This window comes from Tyto alba, unplaced genomic scaffold (genome assembly GCF_018691265.1).
Source record: "Tyto alba isolate M040663 unplaced genomic scaffold, T.alba_DEE_v4.0 Super-Scaffold_19, whole genome shotgun sequence".
Lineage (NCBI taxonomy): Eukaryota > Metazoa > Chordata > Aves > Strigiformes > Tytonidae > Tyto > Tyto alba.
In genome coordinates this window covers 12,245,313-12,273,050 of record NW_024881281.1, presented here as the reverse complement: position 1 = coordinate 12,273,050, position 27,738 = coordinate 12,245,313, and the positions used below count along the sequence as shown (strand labels likewise).

The 27,738-nt window shown below is 45.8% G+C and overlaps 1 protein-coding gene across 3 annotated transcripts in view; it reads left to right on the top strand.

Moving 5' to 3' along the window:
* Positions 1–27,738, top strand: part of AP2B1 (adaptor related protein complex 2 subunit beta 1) — an 81,810-nt gene that overhangs the window by 46,769 nt on the left and 7,303 nt on the right. For 2 of the 3 annotated variants that reach the window (XM_032995582.2, XM_042791745.1), the window contains exons 15-20: positions 7,477–7,518; positions 9,420–9,566; positions 10,850–10,995; positions 13,514–13,643; positions 22,350–22,434; positions 23,157–23,243. In XM_032995582.2, the coding sequence (XP_032851473.1) occupies positions 7,477–7,518; positions 9,420–9,566; positions 10,850–10,995; positions 13,514–13,643; positions 22,350–22,434; positions 23,157–23,243 (637 nt within the window). The remainder of the gene's footprint in view (positions 1–7,476; positions 7,519–9,419; positions 9,567–10,849; positions 10,996–13,513; positions 13,644–22,349; positions 22,435–23,156; positions 23,244–27,738) is intronic. The other variant, XM_032995583.2, reaches the window with a different exon arrangement.

The following is a 27,738-nucleotide window of genomic DNA, read 5'->3' as shown; positions in this document are numbered from 1 at the left end:
TCCCTTTTGGATCTCAGGTGACCTGAGAGAAGACAGAGGAACATGAGATATTTGAATGCGATGTATCCTCTGCATTGTGCCTCTGGTGCTCAGCCTGAGCAGGGATGTAAGTTGCTCTACTGCCAGAGTAGAACAACCCCAAACCTCACTTTCATTTTCCAAGCAACTGTTTGATATGTAAAAAAGCCTAAATAAGCCTCTCCGTTACAGTGAAAGAAAATGGTTTGGGATGTGCTTGAGTTGATGCATGAAATCATGGTCTGTTGCTGTGATGGTGAGATTGCGTCAGTACTGCGAGTGTCTCAAAGGCAGCTGAAGATCTGGAAGAGGCTGCTGGCAGGATCTCAGCCAGTTTGTCAGATTCAGTCAGTGTCATGTGTTGATCTCCTTGGATACTTGTTGCAGCTCTTATGTATTTGATAATGCCTCCTTTTCTTTGGAGGGAGTGTCTGTCTTCAGCGGGATGCTCTTGCAGTGAAAGTCCTGACAGGACTAACACAGAAAGATCAACAGCAGCATTAACTTCCACAGCAAATGTCATTCTGCATTTCCATTTTTTAAACTGTGGGTTTTTTTCCTTCCAGGCATTTAAATAGACTGCATGGTGTAAAACTGGATAAACACCAAACTAATATTGTTCATTTGAATTTTCCTCAGCATTACTAGATGTTTATCCCCATGACCAGTGAGACTCCAACTGCTTGATAGGTTAATTTCTTTAGTGAGTAACTCTTTATTTTATCTCCATACCGAGTCCTGTAATTAGTATTAAATGTAACATGCATATTGCACATGCACAGATGCTGAGCATGTGTTAACAATTAACGAAAAAAAGGAGGAGGAAAAGGGCCTTTAGTACAAGAACAAGCTATGCTTTGCTTATAACCAGAGCTGACTTGCTATATGACTTATGGAGAGCTGTTCTCAAGTGAACAGAACCAGCACTGAGTCTGCTTCAGGTTGTGTCCCTGTTTGACACCCTGGGCAGATCTTCTTCTTCTCCACTTTGCTTTCTTTTCTGTAAAATGGTAACCAAGCCCGCTGTTACAGAGCTGTTTGAGATCTCCAACTCCGCAGTGCAAAGTAGTGATACCAGTCATTAATGTGGGAGGGACAAAACTTGCTTGGGTAGCAGATTGCTGGATGCAGGGTTGGGTATGCTGAGAACTGGAGCTTGATACTTTATCCCCTTAAAGCTGGCTCTTAAGCGGCTAAACTTCATGCAGATTATAGGTAGCCCTCCAACTCCTGGTTTACTGTTAATGTAGCGCTTTGTAGGATGTCTGTCCATGCTGTAATGAGCCAGGGCCATTTTGCCTTTAAACCTTTTTGTGTGTTCATTTGCCCTGAAAATCCATTGGGCGTGAGAGCTCCGTGTTGCCCGGCGCATCGTGCAGCTCACTGTGAGCCCGCGTGTTTAACGGGAGCAGGGCACGGTGGCCAGGAGCCAAGGAGGCTGGCTTTAAACCTAGGGGCATAGCAGTAAATCTGTAGGAATGGACAGGCTTGGATTGTCTGTTATGTAAGGATTTTATTTAATACTCTAGCCACTCATCTACAAGAATATTATTGATTCAAGGCTGGCAGCTGGTCAGGCTGATTTATGTCCTGAATTGTAAAGCTGATACACGCTGGATATGCACAGTTTTCTGTAATACCTAGACTGGTTTAGGCTGTTCCAGGTGGAACTGTGCCCCTCTACGTAATCAGGTCGGATATAGGGGGGTCTGACCCCAGGGGTCTCCTCTACATGCTTCAGGGCTGTGTCCCACCACTGTGCTTGCTCTGAAGTGTGATGGGGGGCTGGGACCCCAGTGCTAGCTCACCCTCTCCCCCAGGGTGTCCTGGGCTCTGGGTGCCTGTGAGCTTGGCAGCCTGGGAAGAAACAAACGCCTGCCCCAGCAGTCCCGAGTGCCTGCTTGATCCAAAAGGCTGGGGAGCAGCAGCTGCTAGCGTCACGCCCTCTCTGTCTGTTTTCAAGTTGAGAGTTCAATGTCTGGCCTTAGTGGACAACACTGTGGCTCATTAAGATTGATTAGGGACTCAGCAGTGTTTTATAAAAAAACCCCTACTAAGTTATTTCTTATACTCTGAGTAGGAAGCCTCACGTAGTTGTGGAAACCCAAAAGTGACCCTCGGTCTGCTCTGGGTGCTAGGTTCCTCTCCTGGCTCTGTATAATCTTAGCAAAGTTACTTTATTTACCTTTTCCTGGAACTACAGTGTGAGAGTGTTTGTGCTAGATCAGCCCCAACATCCCCTTATGCAGCAGATGTGGTGCTTCCCCAGGGTGCTCCTCCAGCCTCCAGACAAGGAGCCGAGTGTCTCCTTTCGTCTGGGCTATTCTGGTTTGATGAGCTACAAAGGATCTCTGTTAGGACTTCTGACACAGGGCATGTACCCATAGCTGGAGTGGTGCTGATATGGCAAAGGTGCTCTTCTGGTGGGTCACTCATTCATGCCTGATTTAACGCTGTTGCTGCTGTAACAGAAGAGGACTCCTAGAGCTTTGTAGAGCTGTTTGGTTTTTTTTTTCTTTACTCTTTCGAAAAAAATGGTTAGTACTTAGTTTTGTTTGCTGATGGTAATCATTCATCAAGGTAAAGCATTAGCAGTAAGTGCTATGGAAACTGGTGGCTGTGGTATTGGCAGCATGACCTGTCTTCTACCACCTTTGACACAGCTCGACTTGGTTTGGACAGTAGCCCTTCCGCTCTGCAAGGCTGACTTGGTGGCATGAAAACAGACACATAAAATAGGCAGCAAATGACATACTGAAAATGCCTCTATGTGAGCCACAGTGGAGTCTCCAATGAGAGATCTACAGCCCATCAGGAGGTCAGAAGATGCAGACCATGCATGATCTCTCCTGCAGTTAAGATGTGTCTAACAGGATTAGCCCAGATCAAGTGGCCTGCTAGCAACTGTGCTCTCAGCATTTCAGTCAGCCCCATCACCTGATGCTTGTTAGGTAAATGCCTTGTGTTCCTTGCTGCTGGGTTACTGAGTGCATGCTCTCACCTAATTCCTTGAGCTGTGATGCTTAACTCTTGGTTTGGGGTACAAGGGAGAGGGGAGGCAGCAGCTGACCCATGTTAACCCATCAGTTATGGCTCCATGAAACACATAGCTGCTCTGAAAGCCCTGCCTATGCTCTGGACACAAAGCAAAGCAGTCGCTGAGCAGTGGTTGTTGCAGCTTCTGTCCCTGACTCCACCCTCCCTGTTATTTTTTGGAGCTCCAAATGCCTCACGTCATGTTGCAGAAGTGATTGTAACCCCTCCGCATCACATGAACACTTCAGCAGTCACTTCATTACAAGCTGCTGTTAAGATGCAAATAAACCCTCCTAATGCAGTAACTCTAGCACTGCTGCACTTCATAAGTCAGCATAACTACTTACATGGAGTTGAAATTACAGGGCAAATGCTCTTCAACTGCAGAGCAGCTGCAACGCTAACAGAACCAACTAATACAAAGTAAAGATGCCAATATAGTTTGGGAAGAAGGGTTGGTACTGTTTTTGCTGATACAGGGTTGAGCCCAGCCGCTTCTTTAAACCTATGTGGCTGCTCGTGTGCTGTTGTGGCAGGATGGATTTGTAGGGAATAAAGACAATTTCTGTTTGAATGTGCGTGTGGTGCCTCAGGCACCCTGTTTATCCCCTGCTCATCTCTTGAAACTGGCAGCTCTTCATCCTGGACAGAGGCTTTGTGCTCTTCAGCAAGAGGCAAGCCTGCCAACTTTGGGCTCAGGATCAGAGCTTTGCAGTGCTACAAGTTCCCCTTGGCCATCAAGTGGCAACCTTTGTCCACCTTCGTAGTGAGTGTCTCAGCCTGAGTAGGGCTGACAGCTGTATAAATGAAGTCCTCTCCTCCACTGGGCTGTTGCCTGCTCTCATGTAAGGCAGGTTTATGTTGTCCTGACAGGAGTGGCTTCCTGCCCATGAGATGAATGGAAATGGTTAACTAGAGCTGCCAGCCCTGGGGAATTGGTTCAGCATCACTTCAGGCCTGACTAATGTATGCTTCTTTCCTTCTGCACTCTGCCTGTCACTCCAGATGGGAGAGGACACTCTGTGGGTAATTGGTTCCTGTTCCCTCTGTCTTCCTCCTTCCCTCTTACTCATACGCGTTGCTGTTACCATCTCTTCCATCGTTTTGAGTTTGGAATAAAGTTAGCTCTTGGGCATCTTGCTGGAGATTCAGGTAAACTAGACCCGTAGTTTCTGGATGGGGAAAGCATTGGTACCATGGGAGGGTGGCAGGCAACAAAAATGGAGAAAGGAGCTTATGTGCTACTGCAATGGGTAGTGCACCCCAGATCTGATTAGTTCTTTATTAACTTCCCCCCTTTAATTTCTGTTGAAGTAGATGTGTTGTCACTTCTCTTTTCACTATATAGGTAGAGCTAGCTCTGCCTGTAGGGACGTGGTGAAGCTGCCAGCTCCTTGGTGATTGCTCTGCAGCTTTGTAGCACGTGTCTGCAGTGCTTGGTCCCAAGCGGAGGAGCCAAGAGAGTGGCAGGCTGCTGTGTGGGCTTCAGCAGGAGCAGGTCAGAGCTTCCTGGCCCTGGAAAGAGATCTTTTCTACCACAAAGCAGAGATGTTGGGTGCAGCTGAGAAACATAAGGAGGTTTATGGTAAATTCTCTGACCCAGTGAGGTTTTTTTCTCCACCTTGTAGGGGATGAGAGCTGAGTCTCTGCTTGAGACAAGCAATAAATCCAAATTTGACTTTTCCCCCAAGGCCTGACAGCTAGGGAAGATGGAAGACTGGTGAATAGCTTGAGGAACCCCAATATGTCATTCCTTCCCTCCTTCACAGTGGGTGCATGCAGATACCAGTGTATGGGTTTCTTCGAGGTCTGATTCCTAGCCTGCAGCTTCTTATGATGAGTGTAATAGGAAATGATAGAATAGTTAACATCTGGCTTGATTTATGCAGAATTATTCAGTCATTTCCATAATACCCTTTGTAAAATGCTTACTGCTTGATAAACTAGTCTTTTTTCTGCTTCAGACGACAGTACCAGAAATCCTTCATGCATACAATAATACCTGGAAACAAACCGGATTCTTTACCCTTTTTTCTTTTCCTCTGGACTTCACTGCCTGTCAGTATAAAGTGTGAAGTTCATCTGTGTGCAAGACTATGAATAGAGATGAGGTGTAATAGTTGCATTTATTACTCCTCAGTGAGCCAGTAACAAGATGTAAATGGTCTGATATATTAATCTAAAACACGGCTTGGCTTAAAGAGGAGTCTGTAGAACAAAACTCTGCTCTGCCAGGCTGTTTCAGTGGGGCACACCTGACAGTGTAATAAGCCCTATTTTATAAGCTCAATATTAATTGGATTTGTATCCTCTGGCTGGCTTCCTTTGGTCTGTGACTGATCCTTCTTTTGACTTGGCAATTGCTCACTTTTATCTGTTATCTCTTAAGTAAGCTAAGAAAAACTGGACTTGTGCAGTGCAGTGCCGTGGGCAGCAAGAGGGCTGTTGCAGAAGATGAGGGATGTGCTATAAACTTCTGCCATGACCTCAAGTAGCAATAAAGTGAGTCTTGCACAGGAAAAAGGATCTTAAGGTTTTTTAAAAAAAGGCAAATTGTGTGTGTTTTGTACTTCCCTAACACCTACTTACAGTAGCTAATATTGCATCAGGTGGCTCCTGTGGGGACTAGGGGAAGGAGGGATGTCAGGGGATAGAAGGGGGATCCAGAATAGCACAGGGATTTGTCAGATTTTACAGGGTTTTTTGGAGGCTAGTTATCATCTATTAAGTCACTGTCTTGCAACTTTGCTGCTGTTCTCAAGGCATTTTAACCCTTTTATCTGTGCTCTGAGGGAGCATTATGGTATCTCTTGACCAGTATAAAATATGTTTGCCATGAGATCTCCCAGAGAGCAGGTCCAGTGGGGACCAGAACAAAGTTTCCAAGCCTTTTGTGCAGAAGGAAAAGGTTGGAGCCTTTTTGGCTCTAAGCACAGGCACTCCTGGAAGCTTCTGGCTTAGCTATATGGTGCATTTTTTTCAGTATCTTAACACATCAGTGTATATTTGAACAACATACCTAGAGCCTTTGTTGTCCTAGTTTGTCAAATACTTTTTAAAAGCAAACTCACTCCCCAAACCCTAATCAAATGTAAGAGCAAAGTCATCTGTGAGGAGAGCTATATTGTTCTGGTCTGCTGGTCCAGCCTTTTCCCCATGGGGCTGGCTCCTGCACTTGCTTCATCCTCTGTGCACATTGCCAGGGCATGATCCTTATCTGAATGTGACAAAAAAACCCCGCACTAGGCAAAAAACTGCCATGATTTTCTGAACAAAAGCCTAGGACATAGATAAGCCTGGAGATATCTCTGTAGAGAATAACCGCTGCAGATTCATGCTTGTTTCCTTTCCTCCTGGCTATCAGTCATCTGTTGAGTGCTTTATAAATATTCACAGGAGTGATGTTGTACTCACAAACAACACTTGTAGCCAGCTTTGGAGTCTGTCCTGATCACTGAGTTCTCTCAAGCATGTAGAATGGTGTGGATGTTTAAAAAATGGGCTTTATCACTGTGAAAGTGGTCTGGATGCTTTATAAAGGGAGTTCATGGTAGGACAGCTTCTAGGTGGGCTGCAGGATGGTTTGGCAGAAGGGCTTCAGAGAGGATTTAGTGTTTATGGAGGGTTGCGCGGGTGGTACACAGTGGCTATTTCAGTCGCCTCAAAATGTAGCTGTGTAGCTTGGCAGAGATTGTTACTGAAATATCCTAGTGCACCGTAAGTTCTCTTTACTATTTGAATGGTCCATTAGATCGTTAAGCTGGTTTTTTTTTGTTTTTTTTTTTTTTTTCTTGTCTAAGGGAGGGGAGCATCTTCAAAGGGAAGGCAAAGCCCACCCATCTGAGCTGTTGTAATAGCCGGCACAGATCCCGTTCTCTTTCTTCCTTGTTACTGAAAAGAGCTGCATGTCAGAGGAGCGTAGCCAAGACGCATTGCATTTTCCTGTAGTTCATAGCTGTTCCCTAGAAAACTAAAGCTTTCGGGAAAACTAAAGCTTAAAGTGAGCTTCCTGTCAGTTTTAATTTTTATTCCATTTCACAGTTACTTGTCTGGGTTTTGTGGAGCTGCTCAGGACTGTTGGCAACCAGTGTGGTGGGTTGAAGGAAAAGCACTAATGCATGAAACCTAAGAATTGTGTAGAGTTTTTGGTGCAGATGACAGGCACAAGAGGGTATGAGTTTTTGTTCTTATTAACCTGCAGAACGCTCCCGTCCACAGTAGGTGTGTGGGGTAGTTCTCCAAATAGCTCTGCTCACACAACAGCATAAAAGCCCCTCTGTTCCCTGCGCTTTCTGTCTGTCCTGTACGCAGCGAGCGAGACGAGCTCGCAGCAGTGTGGTCAGCTGAGCTCCACTCCGGCCATCTGACACTTGGCTTAAATGAACTCGGTCTTTCTCTCCTTTCTCTCCTTCTGTCTTTCAGCTTGGCAGTGACCTTGGCGGGGGCATTGGAGGAAGCCCGGCAGTAAGTGCCATTCCATTTTTTTCCCCGATTTAAAAAGCTGCTCGGAGCTTGGAGTTTATGAATATAACCTCACCCATTATGTGCTGGCAGATGCTTTAAATCCCTGAGGAGGTTTGAAAAGGGACAAATGCAACTGAAATGCACAGGTCCCCACCTATGTTGCTTTGAGCCCAGCTGTCAGCTGGGCTTTCCGGAGAAGAGCCAGGGCCGGAGCTGTTGACTTCAGCTCTTCTTTCTCAGAGCTTTTTAGTTTGAGCACCAGTGTTAACACTGGCAGTACCCCAGTCCTTGTGCAACTGCTCTGGCAGCTGAAAGGCCAAGGATGCTTACCTCTCTACCCGCAAAGCCTGTTCTGTTGTAACCCTAACCCAGTGTCACCACAGGCTTGTCTGAACTCAGTGCTTTTCTCCTCCCAAATGCCACATAAGATTTTTTGTGGACATCAGCATCATGTGCTTTCCTGCTATGTGTGGTCAGTGCTGAACTCTGCCTGCCACTGGCCTCTTTCTCAGTGCCCGTGCTCCGTGAGTGTCCAAGTGCCTAGAGCGCTTCCCAGGACACGGGAGACTTTCAGGCTGCTTCCAAAGCACCCTTGGCTTCAAATGCATACCAGGTTCTTCGAGGAAAGCATGGGAAGAGGATGCAAGGTGACTTGAAGATGCAGTGGACAGGAGGGAGTCTGCCTCCAACCCACAGCCAAAAGCCATCACCCGGAGAAAGCTCGAGTCCCTCTTCCCAAGACTGTGGTGTAGCCAGTAAATTCAGTGAGGAAAGCATGCTCAGTTCTGGCGTGAAGGCTTCTCAGAGACCCTTGTTATGGCTGCAGTCATTCTCTCTCCTTCTTTCCCTGTGAATCTTGCATTTCTTTCTAACTTCAGCATGAGGGCAGAGAAGAGCCAGTGGTCCAGTGTACCTGTAGCCCCCAGGCAGCACACACCCCAGGACGTGGGAGATACTCTGTAGAGGTCATACCTACAAAGCCAGGTCTCTGCCTTCCTGGGCCAGCATAAACCCACCAAGCAGTTCTGTAAAACCACCAGTCCCCCTCCATCCGAAGAGTTGATTGAAACACCACATCTTAGGTGGGTTCCTGAGCACAGAAAAGCAGTGGGACTTCAGACCCAGACCTGTCATCAGTATTTCCTATTGCCTGCCTTAGTCATTTGGCCTGTTTCTGGGCTACTGACTGGTGGATCCTATTGTCAAGCACATAATTCTTCCTGCTCACAGTAAAGAAGAGAACTTGGGAGTCTAATTTGAATGTGACTGTCCCACCTTGAGCTGGGCACTTAAATGTTAATATTCCAGGTTTGGTGCCCTCACTGAAGTCCTGAGAGGGAAGGACTGCCCTTTGTACAGAAAGGTTGTCCTCTGTCAGACAGAGACAATTAGTTCTGCTTCATGTAATGAACCTTTTGGACCACAGTGCTGAGAATGCAGAGCTCTGGCTTTGGGTGGGAGTACACAGTATGGTCATGACTCCCTTGCTATCTCTAGATATGCAAAATCTTGCAGATTGCTAAAGACTGTCATAGTTGGGGGAAGATTTGAAGCTTTTTTTTCTTCTCCCTGGGTTTATGCAGGTTAGATCCACAAAGTGTATTGTCTTTATGAGAAGAAGAGATGGAGAAGAAAGATTCCTCTACAGTGGGAATAGATAACTGGAGCTATAAAAAAATATGTGAAAGCTATTGCATGGTTGAGGTGACAGCCGAGTGTAGAGATTAGTTGCCAAGAGCTTTGGAATTTAAATGTATTATTTAGCGCTATTGATAATTCAGCAGGGAAGCTGCAAACGGCTTTAAAATATTTAGGATATTGCCCAAGTTCATGCTTTATTTAACAAATAGTGTTCTCCATGTGTGATGTTAATCAGTGCCTTTTCTTTCTAACTCCTCCAGGTGGGGCAGACCTACATTCCCTCCTCTGTGCCAGCCACCTTTGCCCCTTCACCCACCCCAGCAGTGGTGAGCAGTGGACTCAACGATCTCTTTGAGCTCTCATCTGGTATAGGCATGGCTCCTGGAGGATATGTGGCTCCCAAGTCTGTACGTAAGGAAAAAGAACATCCTCAGTATGTTGTCTTACCTTAGGCTACAAGAAGTCTAAGACTGCTCACTTATCCCCTTTGTGGGTCTCCAGTGCTATTGGGACACCTTGGCTCAACCATTAGGGATGTCCTGGGTTTTTCCCAGGCAGAGTAATGGTGTGTTGGAGACCATGTTAGTTGCTCATTACAGACTTCCAGTTTCTTAGCCGTTCACTCATTTTGCCTGCTAATGCTACTGCTCTAAAGAATGGCTTATGTAAGTTATGAGAATTTTGATTTTGTCAGAGAAGATTTCCTGGAGACCTACTTCTTAGCAAGTTTCCTCAGGAAACTGAGGGCAGGATACAATTTGCTACAACTTCTGTAACAGATTCATTTATTTGGAGGAATCCAACATGACAGTGAAGATAAAATGATGTGATTGGGACGAACATGCCACAGTGTAATGCAGATAAATGCTCTGTTAGTGACAGAGATGGCAGATGCACTGACTGAAGCACGCTTACTCTGGAGGGTTCGTGAGATACAGAGCATGGTTCTGGTAACAGGCTGTGGCACAGCCACAGCAAGCTTAGGGTTAGCTTTTCATGCCTGAAAGGGAATAAACAAAAATTAGCACTCTTATTAGTCAATGTGTTAATAAACTCAAGTCTTCCTATGAAATCTAGGATCCCAAGGTATTGCAGAGCATACCCAAAGTTTTTGCTCCTTAGCTGCTTGCAAGTATTATACCATATATAAGACCAGGTACAAAAGAACCCAGTGATTTTGAGCTTAGTAGTACTTCATTTTGCACCACTCAAATTTGCATCTGCGTTTTTCTCACCAAGATGATTTAGGAATCCAGAACCCGAACAGCTAATAGTATCAGCCCTGTGATTTTATTTGGTTCAAATTTTAGTATTGTCCTGCCTCTAATAGCCCAACAAGTCCATGGAGAAGCCTGTCCATCAGCAGACTTGGTAAGTCTCACGTTAGTGTGATGGACACAAGCTTTCGCTGTTTCTCGTGCACACTAGTGCTATGGTATATTTGAATTCCCGTGTGAGTGATGTGATCAGATACGGATTAGGAGCAGCAAGCTTATTTCTCATTGGTGAGCTCGATCCTTTCAACATCCCATGTTGTATCTTCCCTGTAGTGTTTCTTTAGTGTTTGTGAGCTTAATGTGCCAATTTAGCTGGATTTCTGAACTCAGAACTTCTGTTGATAGGAAAACTCTACTTGTATGTTATCTTCAGGCCAGACTTCTCATGCTGAATGACATCTCTTGTGTTCAAGGTTTGGTTGCCTGCAGTAAAGGCTAAAGGATTGGAGATCTCAGGCACGTTCAGTCACAGGCAGGGACACATCTACATGGAGATGAACTTTACCAATAAGGCTTTGCAGCACATGACCGACTTTGCCATCCAGTTCAATAAGAACAGGTAAGAAATCAATATACTTTGTCCACTACGTTAAAAAGATTGCATGTTCATATGAAAGGAGTCTGTTTACACTGCTAGAGGTAGGGAGGACTTTTATGTAGGTATATAATGCAGTCATGGAAACAGCTGGATGGTACAGCCTGAAGTCTCCAACACACCACAGTTGTGTGAAAGGGCTGAAAATACAGACTGACAAATCTGTGAGGAAACAGGCAGCAGACGGTCCCGTTGTTCTCCTAGCTTTGAAACAGCATCTGCCCCATTTAATCTCTGCAGAGTTTTAAAGCAGCCTCATGAGTTGTTAGGCAGGTTAGTGGTTTTATAGCCAGTAAGTGCCCTGAGGAAAGCAAGAGCGTAAACAGGCAAGCATTTGAGCTGCACAAATATCAATCCATAATGCCTCTACCTCCTGATTTAATTGCTGTGATGCCCCTCAGACTGTCTGGAAGTACAGGTCTCATTAATAAAGCTATTTGTCAGTGAAGAACTTTCAAGTTAAGACCCTATGGCACATGTTTTCCCTGTAATTGGCAGTAGAACAATTTTGTCAGAAGGAGCAGCCACTTCAATGTTTAGAGCATACAGTTGTTCTCAGAAACTGATCTGGGCCAAAAGACATGACACGGCAGTGCAGCCACCATGTCTTCCCACAAATACCCTTCCCAGTCAGAGAGCATATCGTGTGGTTTGCTATATGTTATTTTCAACAAGGACCAGCCTAGTTCTTAGCAAGACTGTAAAGAATATCTTGTGACTGAAATGTTCCTCATATTTCTTAATATCCCTTCACTGGAAGAAGGTTTTCTATACTAAAGATCCACTGAAATCATCTTTAATATCACTGTTAGCCTTACAAATTTGGGATTTCTTGGGATGAATATTTACTTACAAAAGACATTATGCTAAGTAAGTCTTGGTAAATGCTCTCCCCAGACTGCTATATTTTCTAGAGAGTTTTGCTAAGCTGCTATATGCAAATGTTTCATGCAAATTGGGCTGAAAAAAGGCCGGTTTGCTTGTGATTTTTCCCCATACATCAAGCTGTGTTCTCTAGCCACACCTACATGGTACTTCTTGAGGATGTAAGAAGTTTAAATACTGTACAGTAAAACAGCAGTTTCTCCTTTCAGCATATCAGCACACACTCCATATACAATCTACTACTATTTAGTCTTCTACAAACACTGTTCTGTCACTGCTTTCCACTGGCTGGTGCATTGGGAAGAGCAGCAATGGGCTGACTCTTTAGATTTAAATATTAAGGCTTGTGATTGGGAAGTTTCTACTGCTTTTCCCCCTCTCCTGCTGCTGCTAATCACATTCACCACAGTCTTGGCATAAAGCACTAAAAAAAAAAAAAATAAAAGAAAGCTAGAGCTCTAGTATGCTGTAATATCCCATCACTTAGCAAAATGCAACATTGTTTTCCCTCTGAGTCTTAAGGAAAATACCAGAGCTTCTGTTCCCCAAGGTGAAATGGCTGCAGAAGGCAAATCACATGGCTAGGCCCTTGCTGACAATATTCTTATTTTGGCTGCCTAGAGCTGAAAACTAAGGAGAACAAAGAATGGGGCACCTACTGGTTTTTGAAAGAGTGACGTAGCCAATATGCATGTGGCTGACTCTGTGCAGAGACAGTATCAGTTCTTCAGTGCATAAAATAAAAATACACACCCGTACATCTTTGTTCCTATAAATGCTCTATCACCTCTGATCTAATGTGAATTATGCTAAAGAGAAATACAGTCACAAGTGGACACCAGAACTATCTTATGCATCTGCACTTCCATCTGCTTTTGAAAAGAAGCCGATACATAGTACAGAAGTGTTATGTTAAATGTTAGCTGCTTTTCCTCTTTCACACACTAAACAGAGGTGCCTGCAGAATTAAATGCCTCTTGGACTGAACAGGCAAGTAAACATTTGCTTTGCTATGGTGATGTACATCCCCAGCTGAAGGAGCCTCAGACCAAGCAACAGAGCCAGACGCTGTCATTCGGGACCAGACAGCTGGCTGCATTGATTCATTTGTTCTACAGTGCTCCGTTACAAACCACATACTCCTCCCTGGTTATCTATTTGTTCTGTGTTGGCTCCAGTTCCTTCTTCCACAGCTCCCAATGATACAGCAGCCATGCAGTGCGTGATATGCTCTACCATCAGTGCTCTGCAGCTCTGTAAGAGAGCCAGGAGGCCTGAGTCTGAGTAGAGGTGCTGCTCCTTGCTGTGCGGGTTGCTGCTCAGCATGTAGACTAGTGCCGTGCAGGTAATGGAAGAATTCCCAGATGCTGGTCCCCTGGGCAGGATGGTGCATGTTGTCAGCGAGGCAGACCTGACTGAGTTTCCCATGTCTTGTCCTGCTTTGAGTGTCTCCTGTGTTGAGCTGTGCTTCTCCCCTGGAGCAGCAGAAGCAGCTCAGGAGGAATGGGAAGATGAGCCAGCCTGTGCTTGGCAAAAGGGGGATAGATGTTGGGCAACACAGTGCTGCTCTCATCACCTCTGTTTTTCTCTTGCCCAGCTTTGGGGTCATTCCGAGCACCCCATTGGCCATTCACACACCTCTGATGCCAAACCAAAGTATAGATGTCTCCCTGCCCCTCAACACTCTGGGACCAGTCATGAAAATGGAGCCTCTGAACAACCTCCAGGTAGGAGCTGTCTCATTCTGGGCAGGGGGGAGATCAACAGGTGCTCAGCCCAGTTTATTTGGCCCAACACCATGTGGTAAGACTCCTAGTAACAAAATACCATGTGTATAGGGTAACCAGGCAGACCTGATGGATTTTAGGCCATGTGTCTGGCCAAAGCTTCTTCCTATTCCTTTTTCTAGTCTCTCCCAGAAGGACTGAAGCAGAGACTTCTTGAATTTTGTGACTTTTCAAACACCTCAAACCCACTGCATCTGACTAAAGGTCTTCATCTGCTCCAGTGACACTCTTCTGTAAACTGTGCCTGAGGTCTGGTTGGGTTTACGAACTGAAGCTGGTCTGAACAGAGAAAGTGCATGCCTGTAGTGGAGCAGGCAGTGAGAGCTGTCAGCAAGAATGGAGGCAATTAAAGGAATTGCAGGAAAGATGGCAGCTGCTGAGTGATTAATATTTCTCTAGTGCTCTTAACTTCCAGGGTGTTTTACAAAGGCATTGGCACATCCCTGCCCCAGATAGCTTAATCCAAGGCAAACAAGATGTGTTCCAGGAAAGGCAGTGGAGAAATGGCATAAGCAGCTAATGTTCATTAATGAGGCTGTTGGTCCATGTTGGGGACAGCATTCCCTAGAAGATGTTTTCTGTCAGATTAGGCTGCCAGTCTGATCCAGGTAGATGTTTCCCTCTGGTTTGGACTGGAGACTGTCTCCATCAGTCCTGATGTGCCGCGGGGGCATTGGTCTTGAAGTACTCCTCAGGCAGACAGTTCTCCCTGGAAGGAGGCTCTTCCCCACTGCTGCCACGTGCAGTCACTCTGTGGAGCAGAGCTCAGTGAGTGACTCCTGCCTCTGCTCTGTGTAGCTGGGTCCTCCAGGATGATTTTTCCCAGTTTATCCCAAAGATGCAGTTAACTTGCACTGTAGGGTGTCTCGCTCACCTCAAGTCTCCAGGAGATGGAAGTAGGTTAGGTTCCTGTAGCGTAGCAGCCCATAGAGGGGAATATTTTGAAGCAGCTCATGCTCTTTTTAGATTAAGAGAATGCAATGGAAGTTACTATTTATTCTGCCTGAGCAACTGTTTTTTCCCTTCTTTTGACTTCCATTCTGGGGCTTATGACTTATTGATGAGTCTTTGGGCAAACAGCTCGAAATAGCTTCTCTGGCGCTCAAACGAGCAGTCCTACACTCCAGCTCTGAGCACAGGCACGCGATGGGGGAGCATGCGGACAGTGAATGAATTACATGTGCTTGTCTTCCACAGAGGGCCCTTCCAGCTTGTGGAAAAGCTGGATTCCCTCTGCATCCAGGTCATGAGGATAAGGTTACATCACTGCATTGGGGTCAGCTGTGGTAAAACCTACCTCCTGTTCTGAAGGAAATTTGGAAGTCTCTAGGAGGTGACAGCCCTGATCTTCCTCCATAACACTGGGGACTCTCTCAGCGAGGCATTCTCAAGTTGCTGCTTCCTTTGATCATGAAGGAAGTGGAGGTATTTGGGTTATTAAATCTCTAAAGGAATCGGGACACTGTTTCTTGTAGCATCTTCTGCTAGAACAAAGCAAAGAGAAAACATGGAAGGAAACCTCCAGCTACCTTATATTGAGACAGTGGAGCATTCATTAGTGCCAGACTTAGTTGCTAATTTGCTAGCTCTCTCATTGCCATAGAAGTTGGCTGCCCTTTTACAATTGGGGAAGCTGCCATATGGAGTAATAGTATATTTCTCTGCAAAGAGTTGAATCATGATAGCAGATGCCAAGTTAAAAAGAGCACTCCCCTTACTTTTTTGACAGTAGTGGGTTTGATGGAGATCTGTCATTGCCCTGACAGCCAAGGCTCGGGTTTTGTTTTGTGAGTTCATATAGAAATTATCTGTCTTGAAACATTCAGAAATCGTTTTGGTGACCTACTTAGGGAACAATTTATAGCATAATATAGCAGTAGAGAATACAAATGTTCCTGTATTCATTGAAGAACCAAAACATTCATCAAGTTGAATTTGCTTAATGCGTTTTTTTCTGAGCTGGGGAACATTGAAGTAGATGCAGGGCTGGTTTGAACCTGAGGACCTTATGTTCATCTCATATTCTGGTGGGGTGTTTTTGTTTTAGTAACAAAAAAAAAAAAAAGTCCTGAAGTAACTAAACTGATAGCTTTCAACTTTTTGTCACGTTAATTAGAAACTTCAAAGACTAGTTGTACATTCCTTAGGCAACTATTTCAGAAATAATGAATTCAAGTCTTTTTCAGGTTATTTTTATTACCATTTCTAATCTTTCACCCAGTACAGCTGGTTTAATCTTAACATTTGTAATCATGGAAAGAAACTAAAATATTTGACAAGTTAACAAAAAGGCCATTTTTAGAAGATGATGAAGATGGAAATATTTTCAGAGGCTTACTTAGGTAAAATATAACTGAAGAGTCTTCTGCTTACCAGTCACCTTGCATCTTGTGGTGATGAATACTGGGCTGCTCCCTCCCATTCCAAAGTAGTGATGATAATTTTCTTGACCTGTTGACTCGGATCCAACCCCCAGTCAAGCAGTGATTTATTCAAAGGATAAAGCCAAAGTTAGATTGGACACGGCACTGTAGGGCTGAATGGGCTCCAATCCCTGCTCTCTGGTTCATCGTGATTACTTCTTACAGATTAAAAGGCTGCTGTCAGATGTCTTTGGAGTGTGCCTGTTGCTAAAGAAAATCTTAGTTATTTGTGTGCTGCTAACTTCTGCTGGGGGACACTCTTGTGGTGCCTTGTCGGCATTTTGGAGGCTACCTGGCACTTGTGAATGCTGTGGTCACCCTGCCCAGAGCTGCCCCTGCAGAGCACGGCACTCTTATGTGATAACAAGCTCTTGTCCAAAGGTGTGTGAGAGGCTGCGTTGAGCTTCATGAGTATTTGATGGCCGTGTCTCGTTTGCCAGCCAGGAATATGGCTCTACTAGTTGTACAGATCTTCTTGAGTCCTACAGTTGCCCTTTCACAATCAAAGCAGTGATACCCCTCTGATGACATGACGGCTGTTAGGGTTGTACATAGTGGGGTGGTTGAGGTATCTTTGCCACCATGTGTGTGAGACCTTGAGCTCTCAAAGAGAAAAATGGGTTCTGAAATAGGGATTTGCACTGAGGAGTAATGCTAACTCTTTCCAGATACTTCTTCAAGTCTAATTTGGAGTAAGGAGGTGCCTGGGATGAGATCCTTTCTGTGCTAAAGAGAACCACTATTCCTAATAAGTGGCCTTTCAAGGGCTGTGAAATCAGAGTACCTGCTTTGTTCATTTGGGTACATGAGAACTGCTCCCCTAACCCTGGGAATGGGTGAAGTGGAGCCAGCCTGCTTGTGAGAGTTTGGGAGCTCAGGCCTAGCCTGTCATGGCACTAATAAAATAATCTCTTTGGTAAGATGGTAGCCACTTGCAGGAAATGGTACAATTGAAAACAAGCTGCAGGGACTCCCGGAGCAGTAGTGAGTCTGCCTGAGCCTGGAGCATTGCCATTCTCTTGGGATCCACATTCAGAATTGACAGTCAGTGTGTTGCATTCCCCGGCATCACCTGCTGTCAACTGCCAGGGCTGTTTGTTGCAGCTACTGAGCATGCAACTGAAAGCATAGCTTCAGTTTTCCAAAATGCCTGTAAAATGATTTGGCAAGTATTGAACGGGAAGGACCTGCCAGCTGCATTTCTTCCTGAAAAGTGACACTTGGAAACACAGACCTCTCTCCCTTGCTGCTGAGCAGTGTGAGGTGCAGAACATTTTTGTTTCTTCCAGTGAGTTTGGCAAAACATTTCTATAAAGGCAGGTGAAGGTGCAGCTTCTTCACTGAGAAGAGATTGGTCTTGCTAATGCACTAGATCATACTTGTCCTTCCGTGCTCAGTTCTGCTGTAACTCATCACCTGTGCTCCTCCACTCTTCAGTGGCTCGCTTGCAATGCAGAAGCACTGGAGCTCACATTCATCAGAAGTGTTAATGTATCTCGGGTCACAAATGCAGAGCTCAGTGCTTGGAAACAGATTTCACACATTCAACTCGCCATAAAAACAAGTCTGAGGATCGGTGTGAGCAGCACGTCCAGCCAGCAGATGTTGTCCCTTCAGAGCCTGCTTGATAAATGGCACAATATCTGCCTGTGTGTGAGCTGTGTCAAAATTACTGGACCAGCCACCACAGAACAGCCTTGGGTAGCTAGATGTGGAAGGTGCTTTTTTGGATTTATTGCCTAGGTTATTTTTTTAACAGCCTCTACTAGAGAGGGTCTTATTCCAGCAAAGACAAAGCCTCCTGAGAGCTCCCTGAATTAAGGACTCGGATCGCAGCTTGGCACCTGCAGCCAGTTCCGAGCTCAGCTGCAGAAAGCTGCTGGCTGGCCCGTTAAGAGCAGGTCTGCCACATGGTGCAGCACATTTGATTAAAATGTACGTTTTGAACTTCAAGTACAGCGAGGCACGCGTGAGAGCGTGACCCTCCCAGTAACTGGCTGTTCCCTGACCACTGGCGTTACGCGGCGTGCCGGGAGATGACGGCCGGGGCGCAGCTCCCAGCCTCGCTGGCCGTGCACAGCTCCGCTGCCCGGGCTTGAGCCTCCAGCATGTAGGTAGAGCAGCCGGCTGGCAGCAGCTGGCAGGCACCCGTAGGATCCCGAGAACCCTGCCTGTCAAACAAAATGAAGGAGCTAGCACTCCCTGGGGGCATCTGACAGCCAGAGCAGCAGACTGTCACAGAATAAACCATGACCTTGTGCTGGCAGAGGTAAAAAAGGCTCTGCAGAGGAGAGTTCTTCTCATCTTAACAGTTTGGCTGTTACCAGGCTCTAAAGCAAAACCCAACTTGAAGAAAATCCTTAATTTAGTGTAGGTGCTAATGGGATTCCAAGTGGGTATGTTGTGTACTTGCTGCTGATGGAAAGCATCTGTGTTGCTTTCAGACTTGCCTTTGAAAGCCAGTTCTTATGCTCAAGTCTGGGATATAAAGCATCAGAAACCTACACTACTGAAGAAAATAACTTAGCATTGTTTTTAAGAGGTACCTCTTCCCCAAAATACCATGTGTTGGCTATCAGGGGGTTGCACTGCAAGAAAGGACAACAGAAGGGTGCTCATGCTGCAAGGTGAGCAAATACGTTCTAGGGGTTATTTCTAGAGGTGCTGCTTGCTCTAGTCAGATCACGAATAACTGATGGGGAACCCTGTGCCAATTTTTAGTGGGCTCACACCTTTTCAGCAGTGAAGCATCACATCTGGCACCTTTTGACTTTTATCCCTCAGAAGCTTTGTAGTCTACTTGACCAAACTCACATGGTAGCAATATTATTTTTTTTTTCCTCCTCTCCAAAAAGGTTGCAGATGGAAAGCCATTTTTATTTAAAATGCTTCTGTTTCAACTTTCAAATATCTGAAGCTGAAGGTCTTGTTAAAGCTGTAAAAGTTCATGTCCAGGTCACCAGGTTAAAGCTGCAGAGCCACAGGCAAAGTTAGTCTGGACGGAAGGATTTATTTAATGCAAGTGGAGGTTCCTTTCAAACATAGCAGACCTGGAGAGACTTCTCAGCTACTGGTGTCACTTTAGATGTCATTGATTGTCTCAGGCTGATGTTCTCACCTGAAGAGCACTGGATTTTATTTAATTTTTTTTTTTTTTTTGGCAAGTTGCTGTTACTAGCTACTTGTTTTCTCACAGGTTCTGCTGTGGATTTGCTTTCTGCCAGCAGTTGCTTTTGTAGCCTGTCAGGTGGCACTGGATGCTCCTGATGTGGCAGTACAAAGGTTGAAGCATGACATTGGAAAGCTCTTACCAGCTGGCAGGACCTCTTAGCCTCTTCTTGGTGCAAGTTTCCCCATCCAGATATCTGCAGGTGCCTTTTCATGGACCCTATCTGGGGGACCACAGCACTAACAGTGCATACTGGGCTGTTCAGGGGTAGTATGTGATGTTGCACAATGGAAGCTAGTCTAGAAAAGCATACTGGCCTTATTCCAGTGCTATAGGTTTGAAGACACTGTAGCTTTTTTCTTTCATGTTTGCAAATATTATTTGTAACAGCTGGTTTCTGCGTCATTACAGATACTTGCAAGGTGACATGTGATGTTATTACTGAGCCCAGTGATGCAGTTTGGGAGGAAGGCTGGCATGTGGCTTGCTTTTCTTTGCTGGGAATAAATTGCACTTTAGAGCATCTTAATTGGGTAGCTCTCCAGTGTATAGCCAAAGCAGCTTACTCAGTATGTTTCTGCAGAGTTGAGAAGCAGGTCAGCAGATACCTTTTTATAGCATTCTTATAACTGCAGGGACAGGGTTAGCATAATAATTTGGAGTGTGCCTCTAGAACAGTGACTGGAGAGAGGGCACTGCTTTCTAGCCCCTCTCGTAAGAAACTGCTGTGGTATGGAAGCAACAATTAGCTACAAAAGCGAAGTAATCTTTGTTGTTCTAAGGCAAGGCAATTAATCATGAAATCAGAGTTGGAAAAGATCTTAGGTCATGCAGTGTAGTCCCTGCTATGCTTTGTTTTTCTACAGTTCCTCTTACCGAGAGCATTGTCAAGGCTGATCTTGAATACTCCAAGCACTGGTGCTTCTCTTCCTCAGGACAATTTTGTGCTGCTTAATAATTCTCACTATAGAGTTTTCCCAGACATTTAGCCTAAATTTTTCCTCTTCTGGCTCATCTCCATGTCTAATATCCAAGCATAAGCATCTGGATTGGCTATACTGCTGGCCCTTCCTCAGCTCTCCACCTCTGGGTCTGGGAGGGTGTCTGGCCACTCACCCAGTCTGTTCAATCGCATTTTGCAGAGGTGAATCACATAAATCCATCCACCAATCTGCTTTTACCTCTCTGGCTTTGGTGCCTCCTAGCTCAAACACTAAACACTCTCAACTCATGAGTATGACACTAGAAATTGAAGCACATAACAGCTCCCTATTACAGAGGACCATTTCCATTTTATTTCTAGGTTGCACCATCATTTACATGGTTTTAGTGGGCTTTAAAATAATCCCTTCTTAAGCTGATTTGCACTGTGAGAATTAAATATAAGCTGCTACCTTTAGTGATGGCTGAAAGTAGAAACCCTACGGACTGTCACATCTACCTTTATGCTGTTCTTTGCACTTCTGGGACTTTCCCAATTGCTAGAAGAGGTTTTGGGGGAGCTTGATTCCCTACCACTTGTCCTCTGGCTTATGTGCATGTCTAGTCAGCTGACTTGTGTTTAAATTCTCTCATTTATTCCCCTTCCTTGTCTATCAGCAGCTATTTTTACATTATATTTACAGCAGCAGATATTTGGGGGTGTCTTTTTAAACCTGCCACTACAAGACAATAGATTTTGTCAGCAGGACACTAATACATATAGTTATTAATGTGAATAGAGTTTGTCTTGGCATTAATCTTTGTAGCAGCAAATTTATTTCTTTGGCTCAGCAATTAGCGTGGTCTGGTTTGTGTTTCAGCTGGGTGACAAATTGGCAAATTCCTTCTGGGATTTTTCAAAGGGAGTAGGAGCTCAAATGGCTCCCGAAATTCAGAGCTCCCCACACGACCTCAGTTCTAGGTCTCTTACAGGCTAAGTTTCCTTCGTTGCAAGCAACAGTAGGTGTCTGCTGAACTATACTCCCGTGACAGGCTATTGCTATGTGGCATGATGGAAGGAGAGTGTGAAAGGAATAGAAATAAAGCCCAGAGCTACCTTTTTCTGTGCTATATTATGACAGTGCACTTTCTCAGACCTCCAGTTTGCTCCTGCTGTATCGTCAGCTCTCAGCCTGGGGAAAACTGAAAGTGAGGTTGCTCTTTGTGTTAGCAGAGATTAGTTGGTAATGTGGCAAGCCTGTGTGATAAAAGGCAATCCAGTGCATCTCCCTGTCTGGCGCAGTTTAGTGACACTGAGAATTAAGTCTTTTGTTAGGTGATCTTTTTTCACCTGCCCTGATTGCTCTGTAGCAGGGCTTTCTTCTTCCAGGAATCAACACCCAGCATGTGTTTGCTATATAGCTTTCACTGAGGTAAAGGGAGGAGACTTGGGAGATGGTGCAAGGAAGGTGCAGGCAATGGGCCCGCTTCGGGCTTTCAGAAAGTGTCCAAGCTGAGATAGGACTAATCAGGGAGGGAAAAAATAATGAAGTGGGGGTGAAAATAAAAAAAAAAAAAAATTAAAAAAAAAAAAAAAAAAACCAACAACAACAACAACAAAAAAAAAAAAAAACAGAACAAAAAAACAACACAGGGCTCTAGAACTGGAGAATTACGAGAATGAGATGGCAAAGAGGGGTAATGAAGAAGCTCATGTGCAATATGACAAACATGATAGTAGCAGTGTGCAGCCAAGAGCTATGAATGTACCTCGGAGGTGGAATAAGTGAGGGGAGGGAGAGGCTGAACAAGAGCAGAAAAGAGCAAGGATGCTGGCTGTGCCCCATCAGTGCGTTTGGCTCTGAAGCAGCATGGTGAAACGCTCACAGGAGAAGATTGAGCAGCTTTTAGTGAAAATGGAGTGAAGACAGAGGGGTGGGACTGATCCTCGTCTGAAATTACCCAAAAGCTCAGTAACATCTCTTCAGGTAATCTCCCACTCAGAGCTGGCCTCTGCTCAGAGAGAGCACTCCAGGGTGCACAGGCAGGCAATGAGACTGCACAAAATCTTGGGATCCCTTTGGACTTCCAGCTGACAGAGATAATTTAACCCCCCTGTTTCTTCTATAACAGGTGGCTGTGAAAAACAACATTGATGTCTTTTACTTCAGCTGCCTAATTCCTCTCAACGTGCTTTTTGTAGAGGATGGCAAAATGGGTGAGTGCTTTTAGGTCTGTGGTCAGCCTCCTTCAGCCGGACCGTGCTCCCAGCACCCAGCTGGGTGCAGTTGTCCCGTGGCTGAGATTCACACGTACTTGGCCATGACCTTCATGCCAGTGCATCTCAGCAGCCTGAATTGATCTGGTTTGGTAGCCTGTCCCCATTGTCCTGCAACTCTGATAGTTACCAGGATCTAAGTTCTCTGCTCTGATTCTCTCTGCCAGACAAGGGGTGGATCTGTTTGAGGCTGATTTTTTGGGTGTTTGTTTCATTTTGTTTGGGGGTTTTTCTGAGGGTTTGATTCGCTCATATGGGTCTAGGATTTGCCACCATACCACTTTCACTGTAATTCATATATTCCTGGTCACCTTTATTAAATTGTTGTTTGAATTAGCTGGGAAGTTGCTTCAACAGCAGCTTTCACTAACGTAATCCTAAATATGTGGATCTTCTTCCTTCTTGTCAAATCCTGCTGGTTCTTGGTTTGTAAACAGGTCATATGATAAAGACTGTTTCTGGTTTGGGGGTTCCAAAACCAGCTTTTTTGTTGTTTTTACAGTGAGACTGAGGTTGCTGTAGGAGCAAATCCTGGATCTGTCACAGCAAAATATGACCAAAAGATCTTTTATGTGTCTACCTTGTAACGTTCTGTGGTGAATTAATTAATGCTTACGGTCCTGTGATGATCCAGGAGTGCTGATTGTCTTTCTCGTTTCTAGAGCGCCAGGTCTTCCTTGCAACATGGAAAGATATTCCAAATGAAAATGAGCTTCAGTTCCAGATTAAAGACTGTCACCTAAATGCTGGTGAGTAGCTTAATTCCAGCAGGCTGAGAGCACTTCTGATGTATGGTCACTAGGCATCACCTTGTTAATAGCATTGTCTGTGGCTAATGGATGGATGAGTATTGCACTTACGAACAGAACAGCCTTGGATCCTAGGGCTTGTTTCAGTCAAAAACTTCAGCTGGGTTCCCGTAAAAGCACATCTAAAATCCTAGACCTTAGATTTTACCTAGCTGTTTTTTCCTTTTGTTCTGGACCTTGTATTCTTGTTTTCTCTTTTATACTTTGCTTCTGTGCAAAGCTGTTCTTTTAAATAGAGCTAAATGCGATGTTGGGGCAGTTCAGCAATCCTGTCCTGCTACCGTGTGTTTCAGGCAAGGTGTTCCAGCCCTGACTTTAACCTACTGCATAATCCTGGGCCGATCACTTCACCTTTCACCATTTTCTCTCTTCTTCCTGTTGCAAAAGAGTAAGCCTACATCCACAATAAAATGTTTTGACATCTATGGAAGACATGCCATGTGAGAAGAGTTTTGGTCTGCTGTTGTTAGCTGTTATATTGATGAATTTTGATCATACTCTGTCCATTTAGCTATCTAGTTGCCTCTGTGAGCATCCTACTTCTATGTATGACCTTACTACTGCTGAAGGATGAGGGACTGTAAAAAAGTGGAATGGGGCCAGCATAACAGCTTTGCTCCTGTTCAAGAGGTTCTGGACAGGAACCAAGTGATTCTACCAAAAGCTGCTATGCTTCACAGAGGAAAAAAAGTGTCCCTATTGATTACAAACCCCGTAACCTTTTTATTCTCTCATGTCTGCTCTTACACAATGAATACCCTCTTGTTTCAAATGCAGACAGAAACCATGGGTCTCTAATCATAATTATTACGATTGTGGAATATAAAAGATGGAGCACGCAAGAGGGGAAAAAATAGCAGCTGTTGGACCTTATGACTTGATTTCACTATGGGGCTGCAAATGAGAACAACCTCTGCACCTCCCCCAGTCCTCCCTCTGCTCCCAAACCAACTTGGCGTAGCCTCTCCCCCTGCACTGCAGTGCCCAAACCACGCTGTCCAGAGCTCTCTGTGGCTCAGATCAGAAACCTTGGTGGCTTGTTGTGTTTGGTGCTGGGGTGTTGTGGTGCTGGTTAGCAGAGGATGTATTTGGGAGGGAGAGGGGGGGTGTGCATGGCTGGGAAGATGAGCACTGGTGATCCTGCAGACCGGCCCATGCTCCCTTCTCCCTCCGGAAGAAAATGTTAGAAAACGTGGTGTGAGAGGCGATTCAGGGAGGGTTTGCCAGCTCAAGACCGGATTGCCTGCCCAGGCCTGTCTGAATTGGTGATACTCAGTGGAGGGCACGTTACTAGCTCGCAGGGGGAGCACGGGAAGGCCGGGCGGTTTCTCTGCAGTGGTATCTGCAGCCCGTGCCAGGGCTCAGATGAGAAGAGGCTTCTCGCGGTGCTTTAGCGAGGGGCCTGAAGGCCGTGGCTCTCCCGAGCGCCATCCGCCCCTCGGGGGGCTCGGGGGCGTGCGGGAGCTGCCAGCCTCTGTGGCTTAGGTACGGGAGAAAGTGGGTCATGTCTCACAAACAGATTTCAGACACTTCCATCCACTGCGGCTTCTCTTCTTGCATTTCCACTGCTGACACCTCCTCCCTCTTGTGACGATACCATCGGTTTCCTTCCTTGACCACCTGTGCTTCGGCATGGAGCAGGCCAGTAGCTTGCAGGAGGGAAAACTAGGGAGATCTTGCGTGCTTGTCGCAGTCCCTTGTATTTTAACTGCCAATGCAACCCTGACTCGGTCTGCTGCTCACCTTGATTTCACCGAAGCAGTAAGCCTCTCTAGTACAGACCAGCCTTAGAGCATCAAGCCTTGCCTTTACAAAGATCAGCTAGACCCCAGACCTCGTGGAGGACTGGGCTTACAGCAGCCTCAGAGACGGAGCCTTCTCGCAGCATGGCCAGTGGTGCACACCAGGGCAGAGCTGAAATGAGCTGGATGTGTTCTAATGACAGTTGGATCCATCTGGCTTCCAGTTTACACCAGAGCAGGGGTGCGTGTCTGGCCATGTGCCGCAGCAGGGCGATAGTCTTTCAGGATTCACAGTTTTGATCGTTTAAATCCAGTGAAAATAGCCTGGCTTTAAGACACCTCCTTTCTTCCAAGAATAGCGGCTCTGGGTATAAAATCTTTAGGAACTTGATCCTTGTGGAGGAAACACTGGTTCGTGTTCACAAGACTCTTGTAGGAGATGCCTAACCAGAACAAAGCTCTCGACTCGGGCCGTCGGCAGTTCTGTTGTTCGCTGATGAAATACCGCTGCATAAGTTAAGGCAAGCAGCGGCTGCCGCGGCACAGCTGTGCAGCACAGCGGCTGCAGATTTCAACGGCTCCGAACTAAAGCTGAGGGGGACGCCGGGTCTTTGCAGCCCTTGCAGCACAGGTGAAAAGCCTCTGACCGCCGCGCGGGTGAGGAGCTCGTGCCGAGCGTGAGCCCACCTGCTTGGCAGCGAGTCGCCGCCGAGGCTCGGGGACGCGCCGCACCACCGTTCGTGCTTCGGGCTGAGCCATTCCAGCCCAGTGACGCGAATTTAGCTGTGGGCTAAAAATACCCCTGCTCCCAGCTGATGTGCCCTGATCGCAGCACTGCCAGCCCCTTAAATAGAGCCGCGTGGCTGCAGCAGGCGTCGGGCAGATGGAGCAGAGCACGGCTGCTGCTGGGCAGGGGGCTGCTCGGAAGCGTGGTCCCCGCACCCGCGGTGCCTGGCGTTTCTTTTAGCTGCAAAGAGCCTTCGCTTTGCCGAGCGCTCAGATCTGCGCTGTTTCTGCACCGCGTGATAAGCGGGGTTGAAGTTACGTGCCGGCATGCAGGAGGCCCTGCCAGGCAGCTAAACAGGGGATGCTGATTTTTCTCCAGTGGAGAAACTGAAATTTGAATTTCTTTGTCTTTAAACCAAAGTGAAATTGGCCTGGAACAGGGATTTTTAGGGGGCTGGGATTTGCATTTGTTGTACATCCAGAGCTGTCTGTCTGTCACCGTGTAACAGTCACCTTACAGCACCTCCCGTATAAACTGCAGGCTTTTCCCCAGGTTATTTCTTTTGTTCCTTCAAACAAAACAAAGATAAACACAGTCCATCAGTGGAGATGCTCCTGTGTGAATCTGTGCTTCCAGGCCTTTGCAGGTCGAAGATCCATCCTGTGCCCACGAGGCGAGCCAAATAGGATTGGCTCGAGCTTTGGGGGTTTGCAACAGGGATGGCAGAAAAAGCTCCCATCCCTGGCAGCTCACCCCATAACAGGGCACGGAACAGCCAGAAAATCTTGGCTGCTGCAGGTAGCCCATAGCACTGCAAAGTGAAACCTAGGAGGAGGTGCCAGGCTGCAGGTACCCTTAAATGGTTAGACTCTCATCCCTGTCTCTAGCATCTTTGGGGGGGAAAAAAAAAAAAAAAAAAAAAAAAACACAGACACACAAAAAAACAACCAACCAACCAAAAAAACAATTCCTGGATCCTTCAAGGGATTCCCAGTGACTTGGAGAGGGATTAGTGCTTCATTCTGGGGCTCAGGGTCCCAGCAGTGAGAGCCGGCCCTGGCCTGAGGCTGTTCTTCAGGGCTGGGGCCATATGGCTGTGGAGGAGCCAGTCTCTCTGGAGTTGCATCCTGGGGCCAAGGTGTACTAAGGATGTACTGCACATCTTGAATTCATTAGAGTTGTTTCATGCATCTGCCTCTTAGAAAGAGGTTATGATAGTGCTACGGAGAAAACCGTATTCAGGAATACAACTTGTAATGAGAACACATCGTGGTTATACCCCAGCATTCTCATCTCTGATGAATCCAGTGCTAAATTAATTGATTTGGGGATTTTTTTTTTTTTAATGAAAATATAATAATCTAGTGCATGAAAACAGATTCCTAGACTGTTGTAGCTCAAATAATCTGGGACCTGTCGGTACAACTATACCAACTGAGGTTTCCCCTGCAGCTGAGCATGCGCTAAAGCTCAGTTTGCCTTGTTTACGCTGTATTTTCAACATGCTAAGTTTCATTACATTTTACAGGATCACTACATTAAGCTAAGATATGCAAATCAGATTAGCTAAATGTTTTTCTTTTTTTAAATTCTGCTTACCCAAACCCAGAGTGAAAGAGGACAAAGCTGACTTGCACATGGAGATTGAATGCCATTAAATAGGAAGCAATTAGTCGCTGTGCTGTTCAGCAGTTCTAGGAACTTTGGTTTTGCTTGCTTATTACTGGCCCACGATTTGATGTGGAACAACAGCTTTAGTGTTTGGAGTTGAATATGGCTTTACTGGTACGCAGTGGTCACTTTGTCATTGTCTGTCCCATGCCCCTCCACCCCGAGTAATTTACTATTGCTAGAACAAAGAGAAGTTGGATTTTCTTGCTGGAACAATCTGGGGACAACCATACACAGGCTTTCCTGGTATGCTTTTTTTTTTTTTTTTTCAGTTTGTGGAAGTCTAGTAACCCGA